Source organism: Passer montanus, unplaced genomic scaffold (assembly GCF_014805655.1).
Source record: "Passer montanus isolate IOZ18808 unplaced genomic scaffold, ASM1480565v1 scaffold95, whole genome shotgun sequence".
Classification (NCBI taxonomy): domain Eukaryota; kingdom Metazoa; phylum Chordata; class Aves; order Passeriformes; family Passeridae; genus Passer; species Passer montanus.
The window spans coordinates 2,170,788-2,195,663 of NW_024374923.1; the positions used below are offsets into that span (position 1 = coordinate 2,170,788).

The 24,876-nt window shown below is 39.4% G+C and overlaps 1 protein-coding gene across 1 annotated transcript; it reads left to right on the forward strand.

The window, feature by feature from the left end:
- The first annotated feature begins 341 nt into the window (after positions 1-341).
- Positions 342-23,536, forward strand: LOC120496078 (mitochondria localized glutamic acid rich protein). Its single transcript, XM_039696143.1, has 6 exons — positions 342-571; positions 1,968-2,071; positions 3,115-3,217; positions 7,359-7,640; positions 20,534-20,582; positions 22,424-23,536. Exons 1-5 carry the CDS (start codon positions 487-489, stop codon positions 20,578-20,580), a joined length of 621 nt encoding a protein of 206 aa, XP_039552077.1. The 5' UTR covers positions 342-486; the 3' UTR covers positions 20,581-20,582; positions 22,424-23,536.
- The last annotated feature ends 1,340 nt before the right edge of the window (positions 23,537-24,876 follow it).

A 24,876-nucleotide genomic window follows, 5' to 3' on the forward strand; every position in this document is an offset into this window, starting at 1 on the left:
ATGATCCCAGAGCAGCGATTCACGTCGAGTGTCTCACTGCCAGCACCGAATGCCTTTGGCACGGTGCTTAACCCGAGTGCTCTTCTTAATTTTTTTTTTTCTCTTGGAAAATTTCCTTTTTAAGTAAAACAGTACTTTCTCCCTATCTTCTTTCTCCTCGGTAAATGCCATCCCTGTTATCCCGGCTCTGCTGTTGCGGTCAGCACCGCACGCCGTTTACTTGCCCCGGGGCAGGTCGGTGCCGGCAGCGCCCGGCTCCGCGCACTGCGCGCTCCGCTCCGCACGCCGCCTCCCCTCCCTCTGCAGCCGCGCTCCTCCCGCGCCGTTCCCGGGACACCGCGGCCGGCAGCGGTCCAGGTGCGCGGGGCGGGGCTGCGGCTCGGCCCGCCCCGCGGCACCGAGGCGGGACCGGTGTCCGCCGCCGCATCCCCGCCGCGACGGGCAGCGCGGAGTCGGCTGCGCTCTGCTCCGCTCCGCCGCCCGGCCATGTCCCTCTGCAGGACCGCCTCGCAGGCGCTGGGCTCGCTCCTGAGCAGGGCTCCTGCCGCCGCCAGCCGCCTCAGGCAGCGTGGTACGCGGGGCCGGGTAGCGCTCCTGGGATGGCGGGACGGGGCGCGGGCCGGGCGGCGGAGGAGATGCGCGAAGGTCGCGGATGGGGTCGGTGTGGGGCCGGGACAGGTGCGGCGGGGGCGGGCGGCAGCCGACGGGCTGCTCGGTCATCCTGGGCTCCGGCGCTGGCTGCTGCAGAGCTTCGCCGGGCAGCCGAGCCGTGCCGGGACCCCCGACCCTCACCCTGGCAAAAGGGCGGCCGCTGCTGCCTTCTCTTCCACCTGGAATAGCGGGGTACATCCCCCCCAGCAGATCAGCCCCCGGGGTCGGCGGTGCCCCGGCAGGGAACGGGAGCAGACCCGGTGCGCCACTGCCATGGCTTTTGGCGCATCAGGGGTTGTATAACCACTGGCAAAAAAAAAACCTGCCAGCCGTGTTCGGCGATGGCAGCTTGCTGATCACTGTCCTGCTACAGCCAGCAGCCCCGGGGAGGGGGAGGGTTAAGGAAACACTGCTGCTGAACGAAAATAAAAATGTATGCAAATCCATGAGGATGCCCGGCTATTGGAGAGGAGTCTGAGAATTGTGTCATGAGACAGATGATGCTAAACATAACCTAGCACACAATGGCAGTGTTTTGACGTTGCGATTATTTTTGCAGCTGTCAATTGCAATGCTCAGAGCCATTTTATTTTTCATGAGCACTTTTTCAATGAGACATTTCTCATCTGGGATCAAGTCACAAATTTACACAGAAGGCTGTGTTGACCAAGAGAATTATGTGTGTTTTTCATGGGTCTCTTTTTGAAGTGTACAGATGAATCCAAGACTGTAGTAAGAATCAGTTTATAACAAATGAATGGGTAGCACTGCTGTTAGAGTTATATGTATCCAGTCAGGTAAAAAATTGTGTAATCCTACCTCTCTGCCCTACTGGCCAATTCATGAGATGAAGGGTATGTGTCAAAGTGTCAGCAGTCTGAGAGTGAAAGAACATGAATTCAAATGAAGAAGCTTTTTTAAAAATTCTCTGTTTACCCTGAAGAGAGAATTCATTACTTCTGCTGATCATAAGGAATAAGGACAGATAATTCTTTTACCTACCTTAGTCAGGAGCTTTTTTACATTATTTTCTTTTTTTTTCTTTAACATTCCATAGTCTATATAGACTGTGCCCAGTACTTGGAAGCTGATGGCAGACAACATAGTTCACAGAAGAACACCCCTTAGGAAGAGCTCAGCCATGGAGCACCACACCCTGTGTTACTCAGTCATAGGATATACATCAGTATACATCAACCTCTATTTTATAACCATTTTGAATCATCCTTTCCCACACAGAGTTCAGATTCCATAATTCTTTTTTGTGATCGTATTTTAGCAGCACTTTACATCACTTTACCTAATGGTTTTTGTAGGGCCTCCTCGCCAGATGTCATCTGGGAGTGTTCCTGGCTCTTCTAGAGACAGCATGATGATCTATCTGCTTGCTGGTGTTGCTGCTTTTGGTGGTTTATTTTATGTAAGTGTTTGGGGATGGACCTGTTTGTGCTTTCTGAGCTGGCATGGTATAAGGTGGGTTAGAGTATGGTCAAGTTGCAAACCATCAATGATGTTGTAGCATATAGCTAAGTGCAGCCTAACTTAGAAATCAGCTTAAGAGAATTTAGTGAAGGTGAAAGCCTATTGCTTGCCTGTTTTACTGTTACTTCGATAAGTAGTGCTGGGTCACTCTTAGTGGAAAGTATATTTAAAACTATGTGGAATGAATGTGTCCAAAGGCTGAATAAGGCGCCTGTCTCTAACCCCTTGCCTTGTCTTGTCAACCAGAAACATTAGCAATGTTTCAAAGTGGGCAAGGCAGATGTGAAATAAGCAATCTGAAGTGGCAAGGGGAAGATACGAACCTTGTTAATTTGGGCACAGAAAAAGAAGATAACAGCATTAGTTACTTCAAGAAAGCATGTTAAAGTTTTGTAAACATTTGGTTTTGTTAAGCTTTTCAGTAACCATTCTCTTCCCTGCTTCTAAATGTATCTGATTCATCCCTAAATCCTCCGTTCTATAGCTTATTTCTACCCCTCTCCCCCAAGATCTCACATAGTGCCTTGCACACACCAGAGAGGTACATATTTCCCTGTCCCACAAAGTAATCCTCTTGAATGGTAAGTAGCTATTTGTTCAAAATATCAAACATGTATGATTGCATTTCTATTAGAATAACATAGTCTCTCTCTTCCTGTCACATTTTTACCACATTACAAAAATAGAAATCTTAATATAATTATCTTTTAAAATGCTGTTTTCAATTCCTGAAACACTGCAGCACTTCAAAAGCTGCATGGTATATTGTTTTGCTTTCTAACAATGGAGAAATATGAAATACGTAAAAAATATTAGTATAGTAGGTTATTAATTTTTTTAAACCTAGCTTAGGATAAATTTTATGTGCATTTTAAGATGGGCAGTAGCATTTGCTTAAAATCCCTTCTCTCCCTCTCTTCTCTTTGTGTTTGGTAAATTTGTAGGGATGTAGCTGTAAATTCAGGTATAATTCCCTTTCAGGCCTACAGAGTAGTCAGTTCACCCCGCAGCAAGTTTGTTGAACATAAAAATATTCTTCCTGAGAGAGCCGAGGGGCAGAAAAGCAACCTGTGGTCAAGCAAGGGTGAGTTGAACTCCTTTCTCTTGTTGCCTGGGTACATGAGGATTTGGAACAGATTTCTGGATTGTCTAATCAGGCTTTAGCACTGTCCATGTCCCTGTCTGAACTGTGTGAGTGGGAGTGAAGACAGAGGTGGTTGTACAGTATTGTTCTCTTACAACGCTGCTGCTGCACAAATTTTGGTAGTGGCCTTAAAGTTCAGGCAGTGAATCTGATCTTTGATCCACCTGTGGAGTCTTTTTGGATGGAAAGAGCTGATGTGTGAATACTATTAATTGTATAATGGGTATTTGATTTACTGGAAGCTTAATGAAACTTGACTGAATACATAATGCTGTCAAAATCAATTTTGTTCTTTTGTTTTCAGTGTGGGGGAGAAGATAATATCTTTTCTCAGTCAACAGGTTGGCTTCAGGCCACATGCCGTCAGGAAATACAGTTCAATAGGGGGAAAAAAACCTACATTAACAAAAAGTTAACTTGGGTCAATTTTTTCTCCTACAACTTTGATTTTGTCTTTTCTGGTTTGGGGTTAGATGAAATGCAGGAATTACCTAAATGCATAGCAAATCCTTACTTAGCTCTTCGTGCTTGAACAGTTAGACTGTGTTAGTTCAATTACTTGTAACGGAATGCTGTCCCTGTCTACATCAATTAGTGTTATAGCATTAATGTAAAAGGTAGAAAACTTTGGGAAGCATGGCCTTGCTAGGAAAATTTCTTAAGGATCTTTATATATTTTTTGTTGTTATTTAAAAAAAATAAAGTATTGAAGCCAGGGCACTTGAAGCTCTTCCTTTTTTTTTTTTTAATACTCTTGACTTCTAGTGAATTGATTTAGTATATTTGCATGCAGACAAAGAATGGATTTGAATAAAGTATCTCGGGTTTAAATTTTGTTTTCAGTGTGAGAGCATGGTTTAAATTGTCTGCCTCTGTAATTATTTCTTTAGAAGTTGCTAGCCTTGAACTTCTACAACACATGCTTTAGTTTCAGAACATTAAAATTGCAGATTTTAAGATTTAAAGTAGTAAAATACCTTAATTTCCAAAACAAGCAAGCAGCTGAACACAGTACAGTTTTAAAACTCAATTGTTTAAATAAATGCTGAGAATTCAGCCACAATTTGCAATCCTTCATTGTCCCTAAAATAGAAAATGTAACGAGGACCAAAGCAGATCTCTCCTATGGAGCTAGTCTCCTGCTGTGCAGGGCAGAAGTGAGGATTACCCTTGTTACACTCTGATTGCCATAGTTGGGAGAACAGGGAAGCATTTAGCAAACCTTCCAACGTATTGCCAGGGATGTCAGTGTATTCCCTCTTCTCTCCCAAGGTGCACTTCTGCAAAGTACTGAGTTTTAGCCCTGGCCTATCCACATGTTAGAATGAAACACCCACAGCACTGAGTGCTCAGCAACTGATCTTGGATACTCTCCAGACATCCCATAATCTGCTGCTTACAAAGTCACATAAATGTCACAACCCATGGCAGATGATTGCTATCTCTCTTTTTATTGATAGTAAGAATGCTTCTAATGCTATTCAGTGAATACAGTTGAAACTCGTTTCCTGTATTGTTTTCAATATTTGACTTCTGAATACATGCTCAACCCAGAGCTTTTAGTTGGACTTCTGAGTAGCTGATTCCAATTCAAAGTACAAAACCACCATTGAATCAGCACCTTTTTAAAATCCTTCTTCATTCCCAGCTGTGTACACCCAAAAGAACAGGACATTAAGAACGAGCATCAGTTCTGTTCTTACTTTTCCTACAGAATCCACTGTGTGCATTCTCAAAAGAGTTAACAGTCCCCTCCCTCCCCTTTTTCTCCCATTCCCTGCATAGTCATATTTTTATGTTTATCTTGTCACAGAGTGTTAGAATAGTATTGCTTTTCCCAGAAGTGCCATTGCAGTTTCTTTCCCTGTGCATTCTTTAGAGTCAGTCCTTATATTTTTTTCACAATAAGCATTGCTGATAAGAGCAGTTAAAAATTCTGTTCTCAAAGTATTCTGATATTTGTTTAGGGGCACATTAAATCAAGCTTAAAATCAGCTCTAAAACAGAGCTGGTAACCATATGAAGTGGTGTATAGAAAAGCAGTATGCCAAGCAGCATGTTTGCAGGCGTATTTGCTGCCTATGGTAAAAAAACTTTCTATGTGGAAGAACTTAATACTGGAGAGCAGCTGATCAGAGATTCTTTTGATAGGATTTTTGTGGTTTCTCATGTGGGGGAAAATTCTCCCCTTATGCCTGAACCCAAAATTTCTGTTACAAAGAACTGTACATAGTGAACAAGTCTGTCAAAACAAGAGAAAGAATCATTCTAGGTTCTTTGTGTATTAGAGGGTTGAAATTATATTTAATGATATTTTAATTAATGATAACAGACATTTAGAAAGAGATCTGATAGCAATTTTTCTGTGGCTCTTTTTTACTAAAAGCTACTCTCAAATTAGGGAGGGATTTAAAAAGCCCCTGGAAGAAGACTGACTCAAAAGTAGAAAATCTGGGACATCATTTCAAATGTAAAATGATGTTTGGCTTGCAGGATGTTCTCCTTGCTTGTTTAGTGAATACTGAGTTTTTTCTTCCATTTGTTGTTCATGTCCTTTAAGATGTTTGTTCCTGACTTCTTTCTTTTTTATCTATGACTTTTCTTTTTAACTCTTTGCAAGCTGATTCGATCTTTTTAATCTATACTCTGCTTCTACACTTTCCAGACTTTCTAATGTATGCTCTGCTTTTACACTTTCCAGACACAAGGGAAATCTTTTTCCAAACCTGAGGAAGTTAAATACAAACAAAGGACAATCGTTTACCATTGAGTACATTGCAGCCTACCTTGGGATGACTTTATACCTTCATTTGTAAAACTCCCTTTGTGTGAGACTTTAAAAGAACTACCCATGTTTGCAAGGCCAAACCATATTGAGCTTATTACTGAATCTGCTTTGTAGAAGGCAGTTCTGAGATGGAGAAGCTGGCTGTTCTGAATTAATGCACTCTATATTTGACTGTCCAATAAAGTGTACTGTATGCTGATCTTGGCTGTTAGCCTGTTCTTTGTGTAATGAATGAAGGTTTTTTTAAAAACAGTGTTTTCTTAAAGGGACATGATCAGGTGTAATAAGGCAAAGTTTTGATTTTTACCGAGCAATGAATGGGCTTGTCTTGAAACCTGAACACCAAATTATACGCTTTCACTGGCATAAGATGACTGAGAAATGAAATTGATCTGTTTAGTTTTTAAACAGATACAAAAGAATCAAACAAACTCTGACTATGTCTCTTTAAGCTTTTTTGTTTCAATTCTCACATAGTTTACACTATGTTACAAATTGATTTCCAGTTCTATTTTTTTTTTTTTGCATGGTGAGTTGGTTCTAGTGGTTAACTTGTGATGAACTGTTGGTGTATAACTTTTCCTTTGTGAGCTTGATGTTAGTGCATGTTTGCATGGTGGTTGAGCATCTCTGTTGCTTTGTGCTGTTAGTTTTTCATTACTTGTCTCAGTTGAATTTGAAGTGATGCATGACTGGGAAACACCATTTTTCAGGTTCCAAGGAGTTGGACCCAGAGTGGTGTAAACAAGTCTTTAAAAGAGAGTTGTGAGTTGTAAAAAGAAAATAATCAGTCATGATTATTAATAAATGGTCATACATCTAAGAAAGTGAGCTCTGACCACTTGAAATTAGCAAGTTGTTTTCTTACTTATATAAGACCAAATGTCTTATTCCCCACATGAATTCCACAGAGTCATGCTCCCTCTGGCACCTGTGTGTGTACCTTCACTGGCCCTTTCAGCAGAGTGCTTTGATGCCACACTTGACAATGTCCTTTGTTATCCTTCCCTGCACCCCCAACACTTGCTTAAAGTCACAGTTTATTTTTGTATCACACTGAAACATGTTATGAAACTCAGTAATTAAGAATATGGTTTCCTCATCTTATAAACACAGTTTTTTGATGCCACATTAGACAATATGGGGGATTAATTATCGATCTTTATTAATTCTGATCCCAAATCTTGGCTTCCCACTTCAAATTTAAATGAGGATGATGATAAAAAGTATTTGGTGAATTTTTTGTTGCATGCATGCATTTTACTCTCTTTATTGTATTGAATAAATCCATAGAAGGTGATGGAGAAGAGGTGGATGAAGTCACTGGAGCAGAGAAGACCGTGGAAGAAGCTGATGCAGCAGCTTCAGTTGAACCTGCAGCACAGGATGAGAGTGCTGGACCCACAGCACAGGATGAGACTTCTGGGGTGTCCCCAGAAGCTGGAGGGGAGAATGACTTACTGGCTCCAGAGGTATCCCACGCTATGGAAGAAGCACAGCAGGAAGCTGCTGCTAATTCAGAAGCTGCTGCTAATTTGGAACTTGCTGCTAATTCAGAAGCTGCTGCAGTTCAAGGTTAATTTATGAATGTAGTTCTTGAGTGTGTGTGTGTGTGTTCTAAAGCTCTGCCTCTTACAGAACATTAAGAATGAACATCAGTGTTCCTAATGGATTTTGTCCAGCAGTGAAAACTAATTCAGGCATTAACATTGACATATCATGAGCATGAGGTAATTAAGTTTATTAAATCAGTGTCTCTGAAAGCATCCTGCCTCTGGCACCAGAGTTACTATCTAAAACGAGTCAAATGTTTATTCTTCTACCCCATCCTATTTCTTAAAATATTAAGTTGATCTTATAATGTGATCAGTTAAACAGTTGTTTTAGTGATCTAGTTCTCAAGGATGTGTCAAGGAATCTAAACACTTTAGTTCACTAGCCATTCCAAAGATATTCACCCTGAATAATTATATCTGTTCTATCAATGTAACTTAAGCAGGATCTTGCATAGCAAAGAAAATGCTGTCACAGTCTCAATTTAAGGGTATATTAGACTAAATTTTCACAATAAAATGTCAAATTGTTGTTAAAAACTGAAATTGGTAAGTGGCAAAACATTCAGTATTTTGAGCTGTCAGGGTGTTTGAAATATTTTGGTTTATTATGCTTTTAAAAAACTGCAATAATACAAATGCAAAACTATCCATAACATGCGTAAGATACAGGATTGTAATTTAATTTGGCAGATTATTAAGGTTGTTTTTTTAAATTTTCTTGTTGCCACTGGTCTTGAGAGGATATGTCTAAAATACAGATCAAACTGAGATTAAAAGTATTTTGACTGCTAATCTATGGGCTTTTATCATAGTACTGTCAAAAGTGTTAGCAGATTTGGAATGATTTTCACTTTCTTCCTTGATGACTCCAGTGAGGAGTGGATGCATCTTATTAGCCTTTTTAATAAATAAACTTGAAAAATAGTGCAGCACATCTAATTGCTGAGTTTTGTGAAAGGTCTGTGTATGAATGCAATTTTAATTCAAATGTGACTACTTCCTGTGCTTGTCTCTGAAACAATCTATTACAAATAACATTTTAAAACAATACTTAGTCTGATCTGCTGTAACACAATTTATAGAAAGTAGAAGTAAGTACCTTGGCTGTGATTATTACTGCTTACATATAGAAATATTTATAAGATAGTAGTTAAAATACATAGAGCCCTAAAAATTTCAATTTCTATGGAATATGTAGACCACTTCATTAAGAAAGGAAGTAGTCTGTTATATGTAAAATTTGGCAAATTAGAGCCATTAAGAGATGTGTTTAAAACTGCACTGCTGCATCTCTTGCTCTACAGAGCAATCACAAAATTTCCCTTTAATTTCATAAGCACTTGCTTGTGTCTGGAGGTGGTTGTGTATTCCTTTCACAGTGCTTATTTACGAATAACTGTTCATTGTTGGATAAGGTAGGATCTTCTGTATGGTACATATTTCTGCCATTTTATCGAAGAGGCTCTTCCCTGAGAAAGGGAAGCTGGGATCTTCCCTGAGAAACGTGGTGCATAAATTGATTAGATATTAGGAATAAAGTCTTTCTTGTGAGGGTACTGGGGCATTGGAACAGTTTCCCAGCTGTGGGTGCCCCATTTTTGGAAGTGTTCAAGGCCAGGTAGCATGGGGCTCTGAAGAATCTGGTTTAGGGGGAGGTATCCCTGCCCATGGCAGATGGTTTGAACAAGATGGTCTTTAAGGTCCCTTCCTACCCAAATCACTCTGTGGTGATTCTGTGGTTAGGTCTGAGCATCTCATTCTGAACATGTAGACCTCATGTACTCAGTGACTGCTATTTGATAAGAAGAAATATGGCTTGTAATTGTTAGTTCCTGCTGGTGTTCTCTGGAAGTGGAGGAGCTCTTTAGAAATTACTGATTTCTAAGATTTAGCATCTCTGGCAACATACTTATGGAGGAAAATAGCACTAGAACCAGACTTCTGTTATGCTGAAAGTTGTAAGGGAGCCTGAGGGTCATCCCAGGTGCCCTCTACCAAACCTTGCTGCAGTGGTGATCCTTGGCTGGGTGGTAAAGCTAGCAGAAACAAACCTTTGGGATGTAAAATTGTCAAGAAATTGAAGCAAAGGAGTGTTCTCCTTGCCTGATGTCTTGGGTGTTCCCGGGATGTTGTAACTTGCTCCTGAGCACAGCTGTCCTGCAGCACTGGACCCGAGTGCAGATTGCTGTGAGCAAGTGCTGGTGACAGGTGTGACCAGGGTGCTGAACCCTGGGGACCTCTCCAGGGTTCACATGAGGTTATACCCAGTGTAACCCAACTCCTGGCCTGGCAGGCTGGACAGGCTCCTGCTCCAGGTCACCTTAGTGCTCCCTGCTCCCTCATCCTGCTCTCCTCATCCTGGTCCTGCCTGCAGAAGGACAGCAGGGCCTCCAGAGCAGTTCTTCCCAGAGTTCCTGACCATGGGAAGGAAGGCACATGGTCTGATCATCCAGATCAGCGTCCCTAAACCAGCATCCCTTTCCTCTAAGCTACATAAGAACTAGTTTCCATTGGCATCATGCTAACAAGAAGATGATGGTTTGTTTCAAAAGTTCTCTGCTTTCTCTGTACCACTTCGTTCAGTGTCTACTTGCAGCCAACAGCTATTGTGTTTAAAAAAATCTAATTAAAATCTTTCTGGATATAACTTTCAGTTTTGGATTTAAGCATCTTTATCATTCATGTTTTCTTCATTTAGAGGAAAAAAATAACACAGCTCCACTTGTACTGAGGTAGAGAAATATGTATTTGAGTAACTTTAACTAGTTTTGTTGGTAACTTGGTGTTACTTCTGCAGATGAAGGTATAAGTATTTTTATTGTTACCAGTGAACCTCTGCTTTTTCAAATGCAATTGTTTCTTTTAATCTATAAAGCTTTCTCTAACGTTTGGAAGTGCAAGCTGTGAAGGAATGCTTGTCTCCAGCTCCTGTATACAGATAATGTAAATGTATCATTATACATGGATGTGCAAAAAAACCTCCCATCCAAACCAAAACAGATACCAAACAAACAAACAAAAAAACAACCCAGCCTTGGAGGTGGATGCTTAATACTTAATCAGGATAATTCCCATTTCAGACAGTTAACAATTGTACCTTCCTGGAATGTTCTCCTTGCCTCAAGTTAAGCAATTTACAATCCACAATTCCAATCTGGAATTCTGTGAAATACTGTTACCAAAATAAGTACTGAAGTTTGTTACTCTGTTCCCAAGATTTTAACTTCCTCTAAATTCTAATTTTCTCTACTTTTTTATTGCTTGAGCTGTCACTCTTGGTTACTGCCTGATGCCGATTAAATTCCTGTTGTTCTCCTCCTAGTGTACTCTGTGTCTGGGACCATAAATTAAATTTTTCTTCAGACAAACCAAATGCTGAAAAATTCACCAAAACTGCTATTTGGATTAGGCAAGGTTGTTGCATCTGTGACTTCTGGTGTTTGGGTTGCCACCATAAACTCTTCTCCAGCTCTGGTATTGAGGCTTGAGGTTTTGGCATTATAAACTGAAATAAGAGAAGCAATTTTGCCCCAAACTGTGCTTTTCCAGACTTCTTCCTAACTTCTCTAGCATAGGTTTTTTCCCTAAGCTTTAAAGTATTGAAGGGCATGGTCTCTTCTCTGTTATTTCCAAGGCTATTTGAGTGAGTGACTGGGTTTGGGGAGGATTAGAGTGTGAATGTGCCAGTGTTTTCCATGCTAAGCTTCAAACACACTGCAGTGGCAGCTGTCTGCAGCCTAGAGAAACAAATGCAGGCTGCTCTGGACAGGAGCTGCTGCTTTCAGGACAGGACTTTTGCTGACCCCATCACACAGTGATGCCAAGCAGACAAAAGCAGCTGATATAATCAGTGTACACCAGCTTGGCTTGGTGCACTACCAAATTCTGGGTGTGCTGACACTGTTAGTACTTAGAAAATTACTGGAGAGTCCTCAGAGTGATTTGCAATTGCTCATACTTAATCAGAGCCTTTCAGAATTACATTGCTCAGTAGAACAGACACACCATTCTAGGCATCTGTTTGTGTGAGATGGAGGAATGAAGACTTTTTTCTCTTTACTGATTATGATAGACTGATCTGGCTAAATTAGGCCCTAAGAAGTGGAATTATGTAATGGAACTTCTCTTGGGTATTTCTGTTACACATTTATCACTTTCTTTTATCTGTCTCTGGGACTGCTGCATTTATCTTATATCTCTCTGATTGCCATACACTGGCCACTAGTCTCTTCTTCTTCCTTCTGTTTTTCCTTCCTAAAACTGAGTTTTAGATGACTCATCATAGCATAACTGGAAGAAAGCAAACAATATTTAGAAAAAAAATTCTGTAAAAGTTGTGAGCATCTGAAGACCCCAGCTGGTACATGGAGACCCCAGCCATGGTACGTGGCTTCTCAAAAATGGTAGAAGGTCATACAGTGAATAATATTGCCTAAATGAATGTCACTATTAATGAGAAAATAGATGTACTACTTTTACTAGTATTAATAGCTCATTGTCAAGACTTAAAAAAACCCCTTAAAATAACTATATGCATTTAAATTTGAAAGCAACAACTCACTTTATACAACAAAATCTGTTAGCATTTAATTTAGTGTTACCTGAGTTTGAAATTTTCCTGTAAATACAACATTCACAGGAATACTGTTAGTCCCCTACTTTAGAGAAAAGATGGCAACAGGCACCCCTTGCTGTTTTCCTGTGGCGGCATTTCAAACCAGAATTGGAATGATGGGGATTTTGAAGTTAATTTTTGGGCAATGTTTCCTATAGCTGAGAAAAACATCCTTTTCAAACAACAACTTTACTCCTTTAAAAACTGCAGATAAAGTGGATAAAGTTTTAAGTGAATAAAACTTGGTGCATTACTTTGTATGAGGAATATTAAAGAAAATGTCTTAATTAGGAGTTTTTTATAACTCCCAAAGGATTTAATACATCAAATTATTAGAGTATTTTTCATACAGATGGTTTATATTAACTTGTGCTAGTTTTCCTTGTGATCCATTCCAGTCAGTAGCTAAAGATTGTTCCATGTTTAAAACAGACAAAAACAAACAAACAGAGTTGCTTCTCATTGCTACAATTCTGTGCTACAGAATATAAAGCAATATTTTTTAAATTTTATGAGGTATTACAAACTATTCTGGATTAATGTGACATGCAGTGTTATGCTTTTATTGTGACCATTATAGGCATCTCTGAATCTTTTTCTAATTATCAATTGTAGAATAAACTCTCTTCAAGGGAATCTTCTGGTCATTAGTAAGAATTAATGAGGCTTTTCTTGGGAACTAGTGACCTACATCAGACACAAACAACCTGTGATGTGCTTGGCTCATTGAACATGTTTCTCTTTCTGTACGGAGTGATGAAAATTTTTATTCCTAATAATGGGCTTCATAATGCTATGGTTTAGGCTCTCAGCTGGACCTCATGGATTTTTATCTAGATTGCTTGTGGATGGCTCGCAAAAAGGAAAATATGTCCTATTTGTGTAGTGGCAGGTTTATTAGAAATCCGACCTTTCCTTTCTTTATCATTTTCCCAAAGACCTTGGGCTCTGAGCCTTTGGTTTGTGTTCATCCTAGGGAATTGCTGGAATGTCAGAGGGACTAAACTCCTGATTCCCCCCAGGGGCTCTAGGGAGGGAGGGCTGAGGCTGAGGTTGCCTTCGTGTTGTGTCTGAGTAACAGCACCATCGGGCCAGGGTGGGTCCAGAAACGGGTCAGCTGTTGCCAGCCACTAGTTCCTATCCTGTGCATTCAAGGATAGGAACAATCAGACTGAAAAACAATCAGTGCTTTTCTAAGTAATTGTTCTTTCCTTGACTCTGTTTGGAACGACAAAGTTTATTTTTTCCTGTGTGGAACTCAAGTGCTGATTTCACAGTATTGTAGAGAGGCATTAGTCTGTGGTCAATGGCCTTTTTTTCCTTTTTAAGCCCAATGTAGGTGTAAAGTGTTTTTCCTTTCCAAGCAGTAAGTTGAGTAACTTTCTCTAGCTGGTTGGAGTCCTAAATGTTTACTGAATAAAATGCTAGAGAGGAGAGGAGAGAGAACATTTCATGTGGTCCTGAGTGACATTCCTGGTGATGGGATGTTCCTGGTGGACATTTGCAAGCCCTCCATACTGAGCTCCCTGGATCTTCCTGGCCAATGGCACCTGAAGCACTTGGTCATGTTACAGGGACAGCTGCATAGCTTTGCCTGTTTTGTCCCAAACTGTATCAGTGATTATTATTTCCCCCTGTTCCTACTGATGTGGTTTGAGCTTCCATGACCAGAGGGAGAAGGTGTGGAACCCAAGGCAGCCATGCCTGGGGTGACAGGTGTCTTCTGGTGAAATCATGGAAGCTTAGCTGTCATCACAATTTCCATTTTCCCTAAGGCTGATGGAGCCAAAATATGTGAATTTGCTCTTAAGGGGAATCACAGTTTCTTGCTGCTGCTGCTGTCTTCTCCCCTGGATTAGACCTGAGTGAGCCAAGTACTCCTGCTTTTCTTGTGCTCTATTTTGCAGGTTTTCTCAAATAATTCTTGAATTATTTTTTCCAATGTGACAGAATTTGACTTTTTAAAAGTCAATTCTACTTCACTGCCAGTTTTCCATTAGCAGGTCTTTAAACTATGAAAATGAACCAGGAATATTCTTCTCTGCCTATCTTAACATTTCAGGGGACATTCTGAGACCTTCAATGGACCTGACTGAGGAAGCTTTATGTAAACATTCTAGTGTAAGATGGTCTCTAAAAGACTGTAAATAAAATACTGTTTCTAATTTCACAATTAGACTTTCCTCTTCCTTCCCCCTCCTTTGGAATTAGTGTGTGACATTGGTTATGTTACTGGCAGCTTGAAATATCAAAGCCTTGTTTTGTACTCCAGCTTTGGTTTGCATGCTCCAGGTGGATTCCATTTGTATGATGCTGGCTAACTTGTATTATTTTAGCTTTATAAAACCAAATTCTTCTGCAAAGAATATTTTAAAAGTAATTGAACCTGATGTTTGGCATTACAGATACCAGCCTCTGGTATCTGTAATCTTGACTGCCTAGAAAAAAAGAAAATCATCTTATGAAGGAGACTGCTTCAAGTAAAGTGATTCACTCAGAAAAGTGTATTTTTAAATATTTTTTAAAATGTCAGGATACCAGTGCCTCTCTAAATTTTTTTTGTTGTTGTTTCTAACTGGAAAGATAATTTTAAATGAATCAAAGAATTAGTATTAGGATCAAAATATGTTAGCTTTAAATGTATTGGTAAGGAAATGCAAAACTGAGGGAAGAAATACAGGCTGTACTCCTGAGAAGGCTGGAGTTATCTTGTATAACCTAATTATAAAACTTCTGTCCTGCTGGAAGGAATCCCCACCTCTCCCCAAGCAAGGAAAAGATTGAATATAGCTTTCATTTTAAAATCTGGAACAGCTGTCTTTTTAATCTCTATTGTAAATCAGGAAAACATACTTAGAAAACCACTTAAAAATACAAGGTAGAAGTTTAAAATCCAGTAAGATTAAAAAATATAATACACAAATTAGTTTGTATCTCTTCCACCTCCTTGCTTCAAGGTCACCTTATGTTTTCTCCTAGGTGCTAGGACATGATTGCCAGTGTGAGCTGGACAAATTTTGCATTAGGGCTTTACATCCCAGACAAAAGTATGTTTTTTACTTTTTTTTTTTTTTTTACTTTTTTTACATAAAAACTACCCCGGGAAAGTTGGAAAACTTGTTTTAAAAGCTTGAAGGCTTTTGGGGAAGAGGCTATGCAAGCAGTAGGATCTGGGTCCTGGAAGTCAATGCACTTGCACGGGGTTTCCTTTATTATTAGCAGGAGAAAGTCAATCTAGGCATGTTATTTTTTATTATCAGCTGCAGCAAAGATGGGTCAGTCACACAGGGCACACAAGTACCTGCTTATCTTGTCACTTTGTTCTGCTGAGCTCACAAATATTCACACAATTCAAACTGACCACCATGAGCATGCAGAATCACCCTGTATTTGGACTGTTCCATCTTCTACTGTAAGTGCACAGAAGTGTTTAGTTCTGCACTCACTCTCAGGGCTGCAAGTTCAGCACTTGTAAAAATTGTCTTTAAAGAGAACAGGAATCACTGCTTTACATAGGAAGCAGTTTTTGGTGAGTTTTCTTTCACAGAAATGATAAGGATAGTTTCCTAAAAAATTACATTTCTAGGTGAAATGTTGTATATTGTGCTAATAAGCTTCCTAAATCTGATGCCTTATTAAAAAAAAAAAAAAAAAAAAAAAAAAGCAAACAGCTAAATACCAGCTTTCAGAACAAATCCACAATTTTCTTTTGTCTGTAAAATCAATTTCCTGTTCTGTATTTATTCAATTCAAGCCAGATGTGTTTCCACAGCAGAAATGGTTTGGTATTGCATTAGGTGCATGTGTAATGTTGCCCAGTCATGTTCTGTTCCTGCAAGTGCAGTTTGGGAGGATGCATTTCTTCTCCAAATGGTTATCTCCTAAAGCAGAGGAGCTAAGGACTGCCTGGCAGTGTCTGTAGCTACCCTGGGCAGGAGCAGGAAGCATTTTGGTTGGGATTCCTTGTTACACATCAGCAATGGATATTACACAGGTGCTAGACACTGATGGTTGTGCAGTGCATGTGTGTTGTGGCTCTGACTAACCCTGGGGATGCTGCCCTCACAATCCCTGCTGTGTCCAAATCCTTCTGAGTGCTTTGGCAACAGCTGTTGATGCAATATGCAAAGCCCCTTGACTACAGTTAGTTAACTGTGATTAGTTTAATTTCTCTAAGGCTTTAAGTTCTTTTATATTGTCTTTTTTTGAAATCACAGGAAAGTTAAGGTCCTAATTCAGGTCTATATAAATGCCTGCCAAAACTGAAGAAAGCTGTAGCCCTGTAGCCAGCAATGCCGGGATGCAGCTACTTATCCCAGGAGGAAACTGAAAATTGACAGATAACCAGTGAAAAAGCTTAAGAACAAAAAAAAAAAATCAACTTTTCAGAAAAAAATAAATATATATACACAGGGGCTGAGATTTTTTTGCTACCAATATAATACTTTGTATGAAACTGTGAAGTATACCTTCTCCATACTGTAGAGTAACATTCTGTATATTCTGTAGAGTAATAATAGATCCTACTAGGATGGAGGGGAAGCACAGGACACAAATGAAGCAGGAAAATTGTGAAGCCATTTAACTCCAATGCTTTTGATGAAGGATGTGTGTGTGCAGAGAATTAAGAAAGAGTCCAATGAGCCCCACTTTTGTGAATATGAAGGGAAACGAAATAATTTTTGGCAGGCTTTAAATTGTATGGATCAGGATGGAATTATCCCTTGACCGAGATCCATTTGGCAGGAATGCTGCAATTGGGTGTTTTGCTAAAGATGTCAAGGAGCTGGAGTGGTATTGTTCTATAAGGATAATAAAGCAGCTGGGCATTCAGTGGAAAGCATAATATTAAATACCATGTGTCCTCATTGCAGAGAAGCAGTTGGACAATTCAGATTATTTTATTCACTTACAGCCTGTGGAAATTGTAAGGGATCTGGCATAAATAGACAAAATGAATCATAATCATCATTGCATGAAGAAATGCAGGGATTTCAGATTTTCAAGCTAATCATCATTCAGGAAACAGCACAGAACCAAGTAAAGATGCTGTAACTCCTCTACAAATATTTTGAAAAAAAAAAGAAGCTTAATATTTTAGTATTTGAACTAACAAAAGTTAGGAGTGGATTTCAGTTACATCCTTTATTTGCTGCAGAGTTCATGACAGGCTTATTAACAACAATTGAACAGACAGAAAATCCTTCATCCAAGGATTATGGACAATGAATCACCATTGTACCAGGCAGAGACTAAAATATCTTATATGAAATAGGGTGTTACTGCAGGATTTTACATGGAGCAATTGCAAGAGATTAAACTGGATTGAAAAAATATGAAACGCGAATAGCACGGACGGGGAAACAAAGGAAAAATGCCTAAACTTTGTAAGGCTTTGTGCCACCAGCTGATCAGCAGGGAGGATGTGAGGACTCGGGCAGTATGTCTGATGTTCCTCATGCAGAGGGACCCCACTGACAGTCTCAAATCTGAGCCAGGCAGGGAATTCATTCTCAGTTTGCCAGGGCGTCATTCACACCAGGGATTTGTGCTGGTGTCAAATGAGCCCTTGGGGGTTCATCAGGGGGCTGGAGACTGTTTCCTAATCCAAAACACTGGAAGACACTTGGACAGTATGCAGGACGACAAAGAGCCAGTGCCAAGATGACCTTCCTCAGCCACTCTGAGACTTTGCTAGAGGTCAGGCCTGAGGGAGAGTGACCCAGTGCCAGCTGCCACGAGCACGTGCATGGGGACCACCAGCTGCTGCCACCTGCCTCTTCTCCAAAAGACCTCTGGCACCTGGAAGGGGGCTCCAGCCACATGTGCTCAAGGAACAGATGGGAAAGCCACTTAAATGCAAGATTTGTGCCCTAATCAAGGGCAATTTTGTATATAAATATACTACACCCATTCTACAAACACGGGCTTTCAAAATACAATGCCTGCCACAACACCCTTTGTATTTAAGGCAGTGACAGCTACTCCACAGAGACAATGTATGGATGTGTATGGATGAACACCTTGGGAGGAATCAATATTTTTTTGCATTCGATTGCCTTTCTGATAGCCATAAGGAATAATTCAGACCAGGGACAATTTTTTCAGTACAAGAGGTTAATGTTTGGTTTTAAGGCAGGTATTAATGTAGAAAACAAATAAACACAATTCCCATCCAAAGGAAATGAGGTTTTGTTAAAAAGCAGAAAAAAACCATGGTGCTCCCTCTAGTTGCCTACTGATCTACTCTTCTTAGTGCAAAAGAAATTAAAACACTCACAAGAAAAAAAAAAAGATTAAATAGTATCAGCTAGAGAAAGAACTTTTGGTAATATAAGCTGAATGTTTGACATTACAAACTGAAACCTAGCAGCTTGTTAACATAGCGAATATATGGCATTACATCAAGTTTTGCTTGCTACAAAATATCTAAAGTTCCAAATTTCAAATGTACTGTTTATATTGCATAGCTTTTCCCTATAAAGGCAAAAGTACCAATTCCTGAGCATTTGCTGCTTCTTCAAAATCCATAAAGCATTCTGCAAAGTAAAGTGAAATAATTGATGTTCAAAATATGCTGTATTTAACTAGCTGTAAGGCGATATTTGGGGAAAGGTATGGGATGCTAGCTCTATAAAACTCTTATTTGCTGCATTTATTGAACTCCTAGAGAAGCTGTTTACTTACTGTGTTTAATAGACATGTAGCTTGGTATAGGATGGAACAAGAAAGAGACAAACCTCCTGCTGAGCAGTTAAAGAGTGTGATGATGGAGACCTCTGACAGGAAGGTTAGAAGAACAGGGTATGAGAGAAACTACTCAAGTAAAATTTAACATGCAACTGCTGGATGATGTGTTGAGTCTCCCTGCAGTGTATCTGTATAGAGACTTCCTACTACTGAATATTACCTGTTACAGGCTTTTTGTAGAGACAGATTGCTTTATGCTTAAAGGTGTGTTGAAAAATCACTAGTTGGCCATTACAGTCTGAATTGCAGCCTGAATCTTCAGCCTGATGCTAGAATATTTTTACATTAAAACTACCCATGATGTCTGTCCAAGGTTATGTGGAGTGTAGATGTAATGTCCTATGAATTTGACAGAAACAAGAAAAAAAACAACAGTATCTGCAAGAGAAAATATATACATTAGAGGATATTTGCCTGTGCGTAAATACATGAAAGTAGCTCCAGTTTATAGGTTTCTGCTCCAGGGTTGGAAAGAGACAGACTTTCCTTCTAATTCCATTTGCAAAGTTTTATTTGCATGATAAAATTTAATCATCTGATAGATCCTGTTGTCTTCAGCTACTTCAAGCATATATTTTAGGCAGGCACTTCGTGCTTTGTGAGCCTTGGTAGCTTGCCCTCATTTATGATAATGAATGGAAAGAGAAGACAATTATCTTTCTAATTTGATTCATAGAAACTGGGAATAAAGTCTTGGATGTTGCAGCTTCTTCTGCCCATGAAGAAAATTTAGCAACAAGGAAGGAGTAGCTTCAGGAGCTCAAGAGATTTCTGATGTAGACTCAAAGAGCCAGGACAAGGATGCTGAGGAGTTGTGGTGAACTTCAGGGGGTGCAAGAGTCCAGCTGGGTCTGAAATGTTTGTGTCTGTGAAGTGCTGGCGGCTGTGTGCACTGAACCAGCTGCAAGAGCATGCAGAACTCAAGTGATGCAGTGTGGCTGCCCATGATGGCTGTGTTTGGCATCGCAGTGTTAGCAGAAAATCCAATTTTCAAATTATGTGTGGTGCAGTAGAAGTAGGTTGCTAAATTTGATCGCGGCAGTGTGGTGAGCTCAGTGCCCTGCTCAGTAAGTGGCTGGATGTGAACTTCATTAAGAAAGGAAAATTCTCCTTGTGCTGCATATAACACATTTTTTCAACATCTGTCTTGATTTGAAAGACAGAATTTTCCTAATTTGCATTGGTGTCAAGAAAAATATAGTGCATGTGGTATGAATAAAGCTTGTAGTGCTTTGATGCAACTATAAGTAATCTCATGTTGCTATTGAAGTTGAATGATGTAATTGAATGCAAAGAAAAATGTATGTTAAAATCATTACTGTGTAGATAGATTTTCGGATGGAGTTTAGAAGTTTGGCCTCTAAACTCTTTTAAAATTAGAATAAAAAAGCTAAAAGGAAAAATGTCAGCATACCTAATACAGCTTTGTAAATTCTGTCCCTTTAGTCCAAGGATCCTTTGGACTAAGGGAAACAACTTACTTGACTATTTGTCATTGAAAAAATAATTTCCAGTGTTTCTCATTGGTGTTTTGTCTCCATTTCCAGTTTCTGAGGAGGAGAAGACAGCTGAAGAAGTCGGTAAAGAGCCCTAAAGGTACACAGTACAGTTGCAGCATGTAGTTTTCTATTCTTCACCTTTCTTTTGTTCTCAGTTAGTGGTAATTGCAGCATGTGGTAGATGCACATGCACTGTTATGGTGAATTTGTATTTCTGCTCTCAACAACAACAAAACTTTATTGAGGTATTTATTATGTTTTGGGAACCACTGCTGGCATCTTTTAGAAGCTAGGAACCAATCCTATATAAATTGTCACACTGTGTATTTACTTACAGCTTTATCTCAGTCCCATGCAAACTGGATAAAGACCTAAGAGTTGTAGCTTTCTTCCAAGCAAAAATCATTCTTTGGATATTTGGTTTAAATTATATGTGTCTATTGGACTTTTAGATTATTGTTCTATAACATAAAGCAATAGCCCCATGGACTGTTTTATTTTAAATATTTTTTTTTATTATTAGTCTCTCTGCACTTTCAATTTGTGCTAATGAAAAATACTGAATATAATATTCTTTCTATTTGCTAGCGTCTTTCTCATGTGGCTTTATTTATTTTTTTATTGTCAGATAAGCTGCAAGCATGTGCCTCTCAAGGTTTTTATTTTTGCTCAAATTGAAAGCTAAGGGTACCTCAGAGTACCACATCAGAAAACCAAATTACCAAGAAATTCTTTCTGTTCTGGAACACATAAATGTTGTGGTATAGACAAGGCAGTTGAGTTAGGAATCTCTTTTTTTCCTTGTAAACATCTGACAACCCTACAGATTGTTGCTATTCCAGATTTTGATTTAGACAACAGATACCCTCTATAGCCAACTCAATTAATGAAGGCAGAGATTGTAACTGAAAAGGGTGGGGATGGCAGGGAAGGCAAGCTGTAGGAAACATCTTTGATGTAATAAATTGAAAATAGATTAAAAAATAGATTAATCTCCTACTAGTGTACAGGTTCACTTAATTCTGCTTAAACTGCTTGTACTCTTTTTGACAAAAAAATTACTTGTTATGAGTATAGCAACACAAGTTTACAAAAGGGCCTCTTATTGTGTTTCAATTTGATCTTGTTGGCAGGGAGAAAATGATTTATGAAATATTTTACTATTTGGTGCTGAAAGATTGCTGGCTGTCATTTGTCCAATTTACAAGTCTAGAACCATTCCCAATCAGGAAAGAATAATTCTTTTTTTTTTTTTTTTTGTGGTGTTTTGATTGTAAGCACTTTGCAGTATGAAGCTTAACTCTGACTTTGCATTAAAACACATTACACTTTTTAACGAATTCAAGGCAAAGAAAATGAAATTAAAAGAACATTGATGTGAGAATCACATCACTATCTAGTTAACTTTTAAAAAAAATTACTTATTATTTTGTGAAGGGATAGAGGAAGTAGTAATGGATTAAATCCTCAGATAAAGCCCTAAGTTGATGCTCAGAGCATGCCTGAGTAAATATGTTCAGCCATTCTCCTGGGTGTGGCTATTGGGCCCAAACTGATGCTGCTATGGAACTACTTGTGTCAGTAATCTCAGCAAATACAATTTGTGCTTAAATTTAAGCATAAGCTTCTAACTATTTGTAGAAGTCCAGCATGCAGAGGAATTCACTTATGCCTGAGCAATGTGGATGAATGTGAGGGATTCCTTGAAACTGGGCTTTGGTGATGGCAACAGAGCAAGTTCCCTGAGCTGTCAGATAAGCATGATTTATACATTAGTGCTGTGTATACTCTGTAATTCAATTAACTGTAACCTGCAGTCAAATTTACAGTGTGCTTTGAATGTTTGAAAAGAAAATAACCTGCTGAATTGTGTCTGTTGCTAAACATAATTTATTGTTGTTTCCTCTAAATCAGATTTTTTTTTTTCTTTTTCCCCAGTAAACAGTGTGGACATCTTTGAAAACTTTAATGCAAATATTTGTGGCAATTAACCAGCTGATTCCTGTGTGAAACCTCTCTTCCTTGAAGACATAAAAGAAACTGTGCAGTTTGTCCTACCACACATTGGTCATTATGGCCAGTATTCAGTGCTGAAGGAGATGAACTGCATTGCCTAGAGAAATGCTTCTGTGACTAACAACTCTGCTGTAGAAAGTAGCATCCAGTCAAGCCACTCACATAAATACCTGTGCTAAGAGAAGCAGCATGATGCCAGATGAACTCCTTCTATGTCTTTGTTGTCTGATATGTACGTTGATTTCTTACTTTTGGTCCAAACTGTTGTGCATAGTTATACATTTGTAACATTCCATGCTAAAATGTAAGCAAAAGGTTTTAAAATCAAGCCAAAATATTATAAAAGTAACTGTTAGCATTTTTAAATTTGGAAAATAACAACATGTTTGCTCCTGAGTTTGGATTTGTGATTGTAAGCATAGGATATCTGGCTGCACATGACCTGATTTTCCCCCTGCATAAACATTTCAGGTGCTACCATTCCTTGCACATTAACATCCAGGAGTAAACATTTTGGGAAGAAAACCTGTTCACAAGTAGTAGCCGTAGGTACTTCATAGCCTGACAATCAAAGTAGCACTGGTTGGCGTTTTCATCATGTATCGAAGTGGTGGCTGGCTCCCGCCTTGGGTGTGCTGGGCTCTGCTCCTCCCAAATCTCATCCAGCTTGCTAGTCCTTTCGTGTTGCATGTAGTGGTAGTGTAACAACACCAAAGCTTGGTATAAACCTTCAAGTTGGTGCAAATCACAAGCCCTTTAGGCCACGGCAAAGGCTGTCTCTAGAGCATTTGTACACAGAGTGCAAAACCCCTGTGAAGGGCTGTGCAACAGGTCTTCAAATGGACAGGCATTCTTAGGGACTAGAAAAGAACCAAACAGCTAAATAACCTTGTTTTCTCAGTATTAGCTTCCTAAAAAACACATTTATTATTAATAACAGTTTGTTTGTGTCTTGGTTTGGAAAGACAGATGTCTGCTAAGGAAGGCAGGAGCCTCCCCAAAAATGGAAAAAATGTAAACCCCCTCCCTCCAAATTGTTATAAATTTGAAATTAAGGGGGCCCTCAGGCAAAAATATGGGAGCAGGAATAACAGTTCTTTATTAGGGAGGAAAATAAAAAGATAAAATAAGCAGTGTTGTAAACCAAAACAACACTGACAGTCAGAATACAACCTGACACCCTGTTGGTCAGGGTGCTGGTAGCAGTTCAGTTGGAATTGTGGCTGCAGTCCTCCTGGAGTATCAGGTGTGGTTCTCTTGGAGCAGGGATCCTGTAGAAGGTTGTATTCTTCCTCTGCAAATCCAGTGGAAGGGGCAGCTGTTCCTCTGGGAAATGCAGTGGAGAAGCTGTCTTGCTGTCCCAGGATCTCAGATTATATCTAGTTGGGAATGCTTGGCTCCTCCCTCTGGGCAGAGTGTCTTCACAATAAGTTTGGCAATGGTTTTAAACCAGAGCCAAATAAGGTATATTATGTACTATTTATATAGAAAGTGTGTTTCATAAGATGTGTCTGACTCTTTTCTCTTCAAGCAGAAGTTTGGAAAATGTTGAAAGAGAAACAACAGCATTAGGATATTCCTACCCACAGGACAAAGCAACACATGCTCCTTCCCCCATCATAAAGCAAATTATAATAGTGTTCCAACAAAAAATATAGCCTGTTTCTCCTGGACGTACTTAGGAATAACAGGAATAAGGCAGAAGAAAAAGCAGACACCTAAGATTCAAGAAGACAAACCACAGCCTTCTGCTTAAAGGACAAAGCCTCTGTGATTAAAAGCAATTTCTGTAGACCAAACTACTGGAATAAAAATCTTAGACTGATATTTTACTGAATATGAGTCTATATTTATCTCGTAGATTAAAAATGCTGTGATGGATGTATGCACGTAAATGTTCTATTTCGTCATTTTCACTAATTCCTAGTAAAAGAAGCTATTTTAACTGCATCTAACAGTAGGGTTTCTGATATGGTAGTCTTTTCTGAATGGCTCTTTATCTCTGGAACTGCTCTGGTACATGGCAAAATATGTTAGCCCTCTGGAACAGCTGCCTGAATGATTAAATCACAAACTATGGTTTCCAAAGCTTTTCGTCCTTTCCATTTCAAAAAATTGCGAGAGTCCCAAAACAGCCCATATATGTGCTTTATGCCAGAGATGCCAGAGTTCCTCTTTTTTTGCTTTTGTTTTGTTTAGGTTTTTAATTTTAAAAAAAGAAAGACATGCAGCACAGTATGACCTGCTTCAGCACTTGAATATCGTAGAGTAACAACAGTGATATTTTGCAATTCACAGAGGTCTGGCCATTGTCGATTCAGTCTTACTAGTATGGAGTCTGAATATCAGATACATTAAATTTTTTCTGTCCTTCA

Coding starts and splice junctions, on each gene's coding strand:
- LOC120496078 (XM_039696143.1), top strand. CDS start 487: ATGTCCCTCTGCAGGACCGCCTCGCAGGCGCTGGGCTCGCTCCTGAGC. Junction 572..1,967: donor CAGCCGCCTCAGGCAGCGTG/GTACGCGGGGCC, acceptor TGGTTTTTGTAG/GGCCTCCTCGCCAGATGTCA. Junction 3,218..7,358: donor CAACCTGTGGTCAAGCAAGG/GTGAGTTGAACT, acceptor ATAAATCCATAG/AAGGTGATGGAGAAGAGGTG.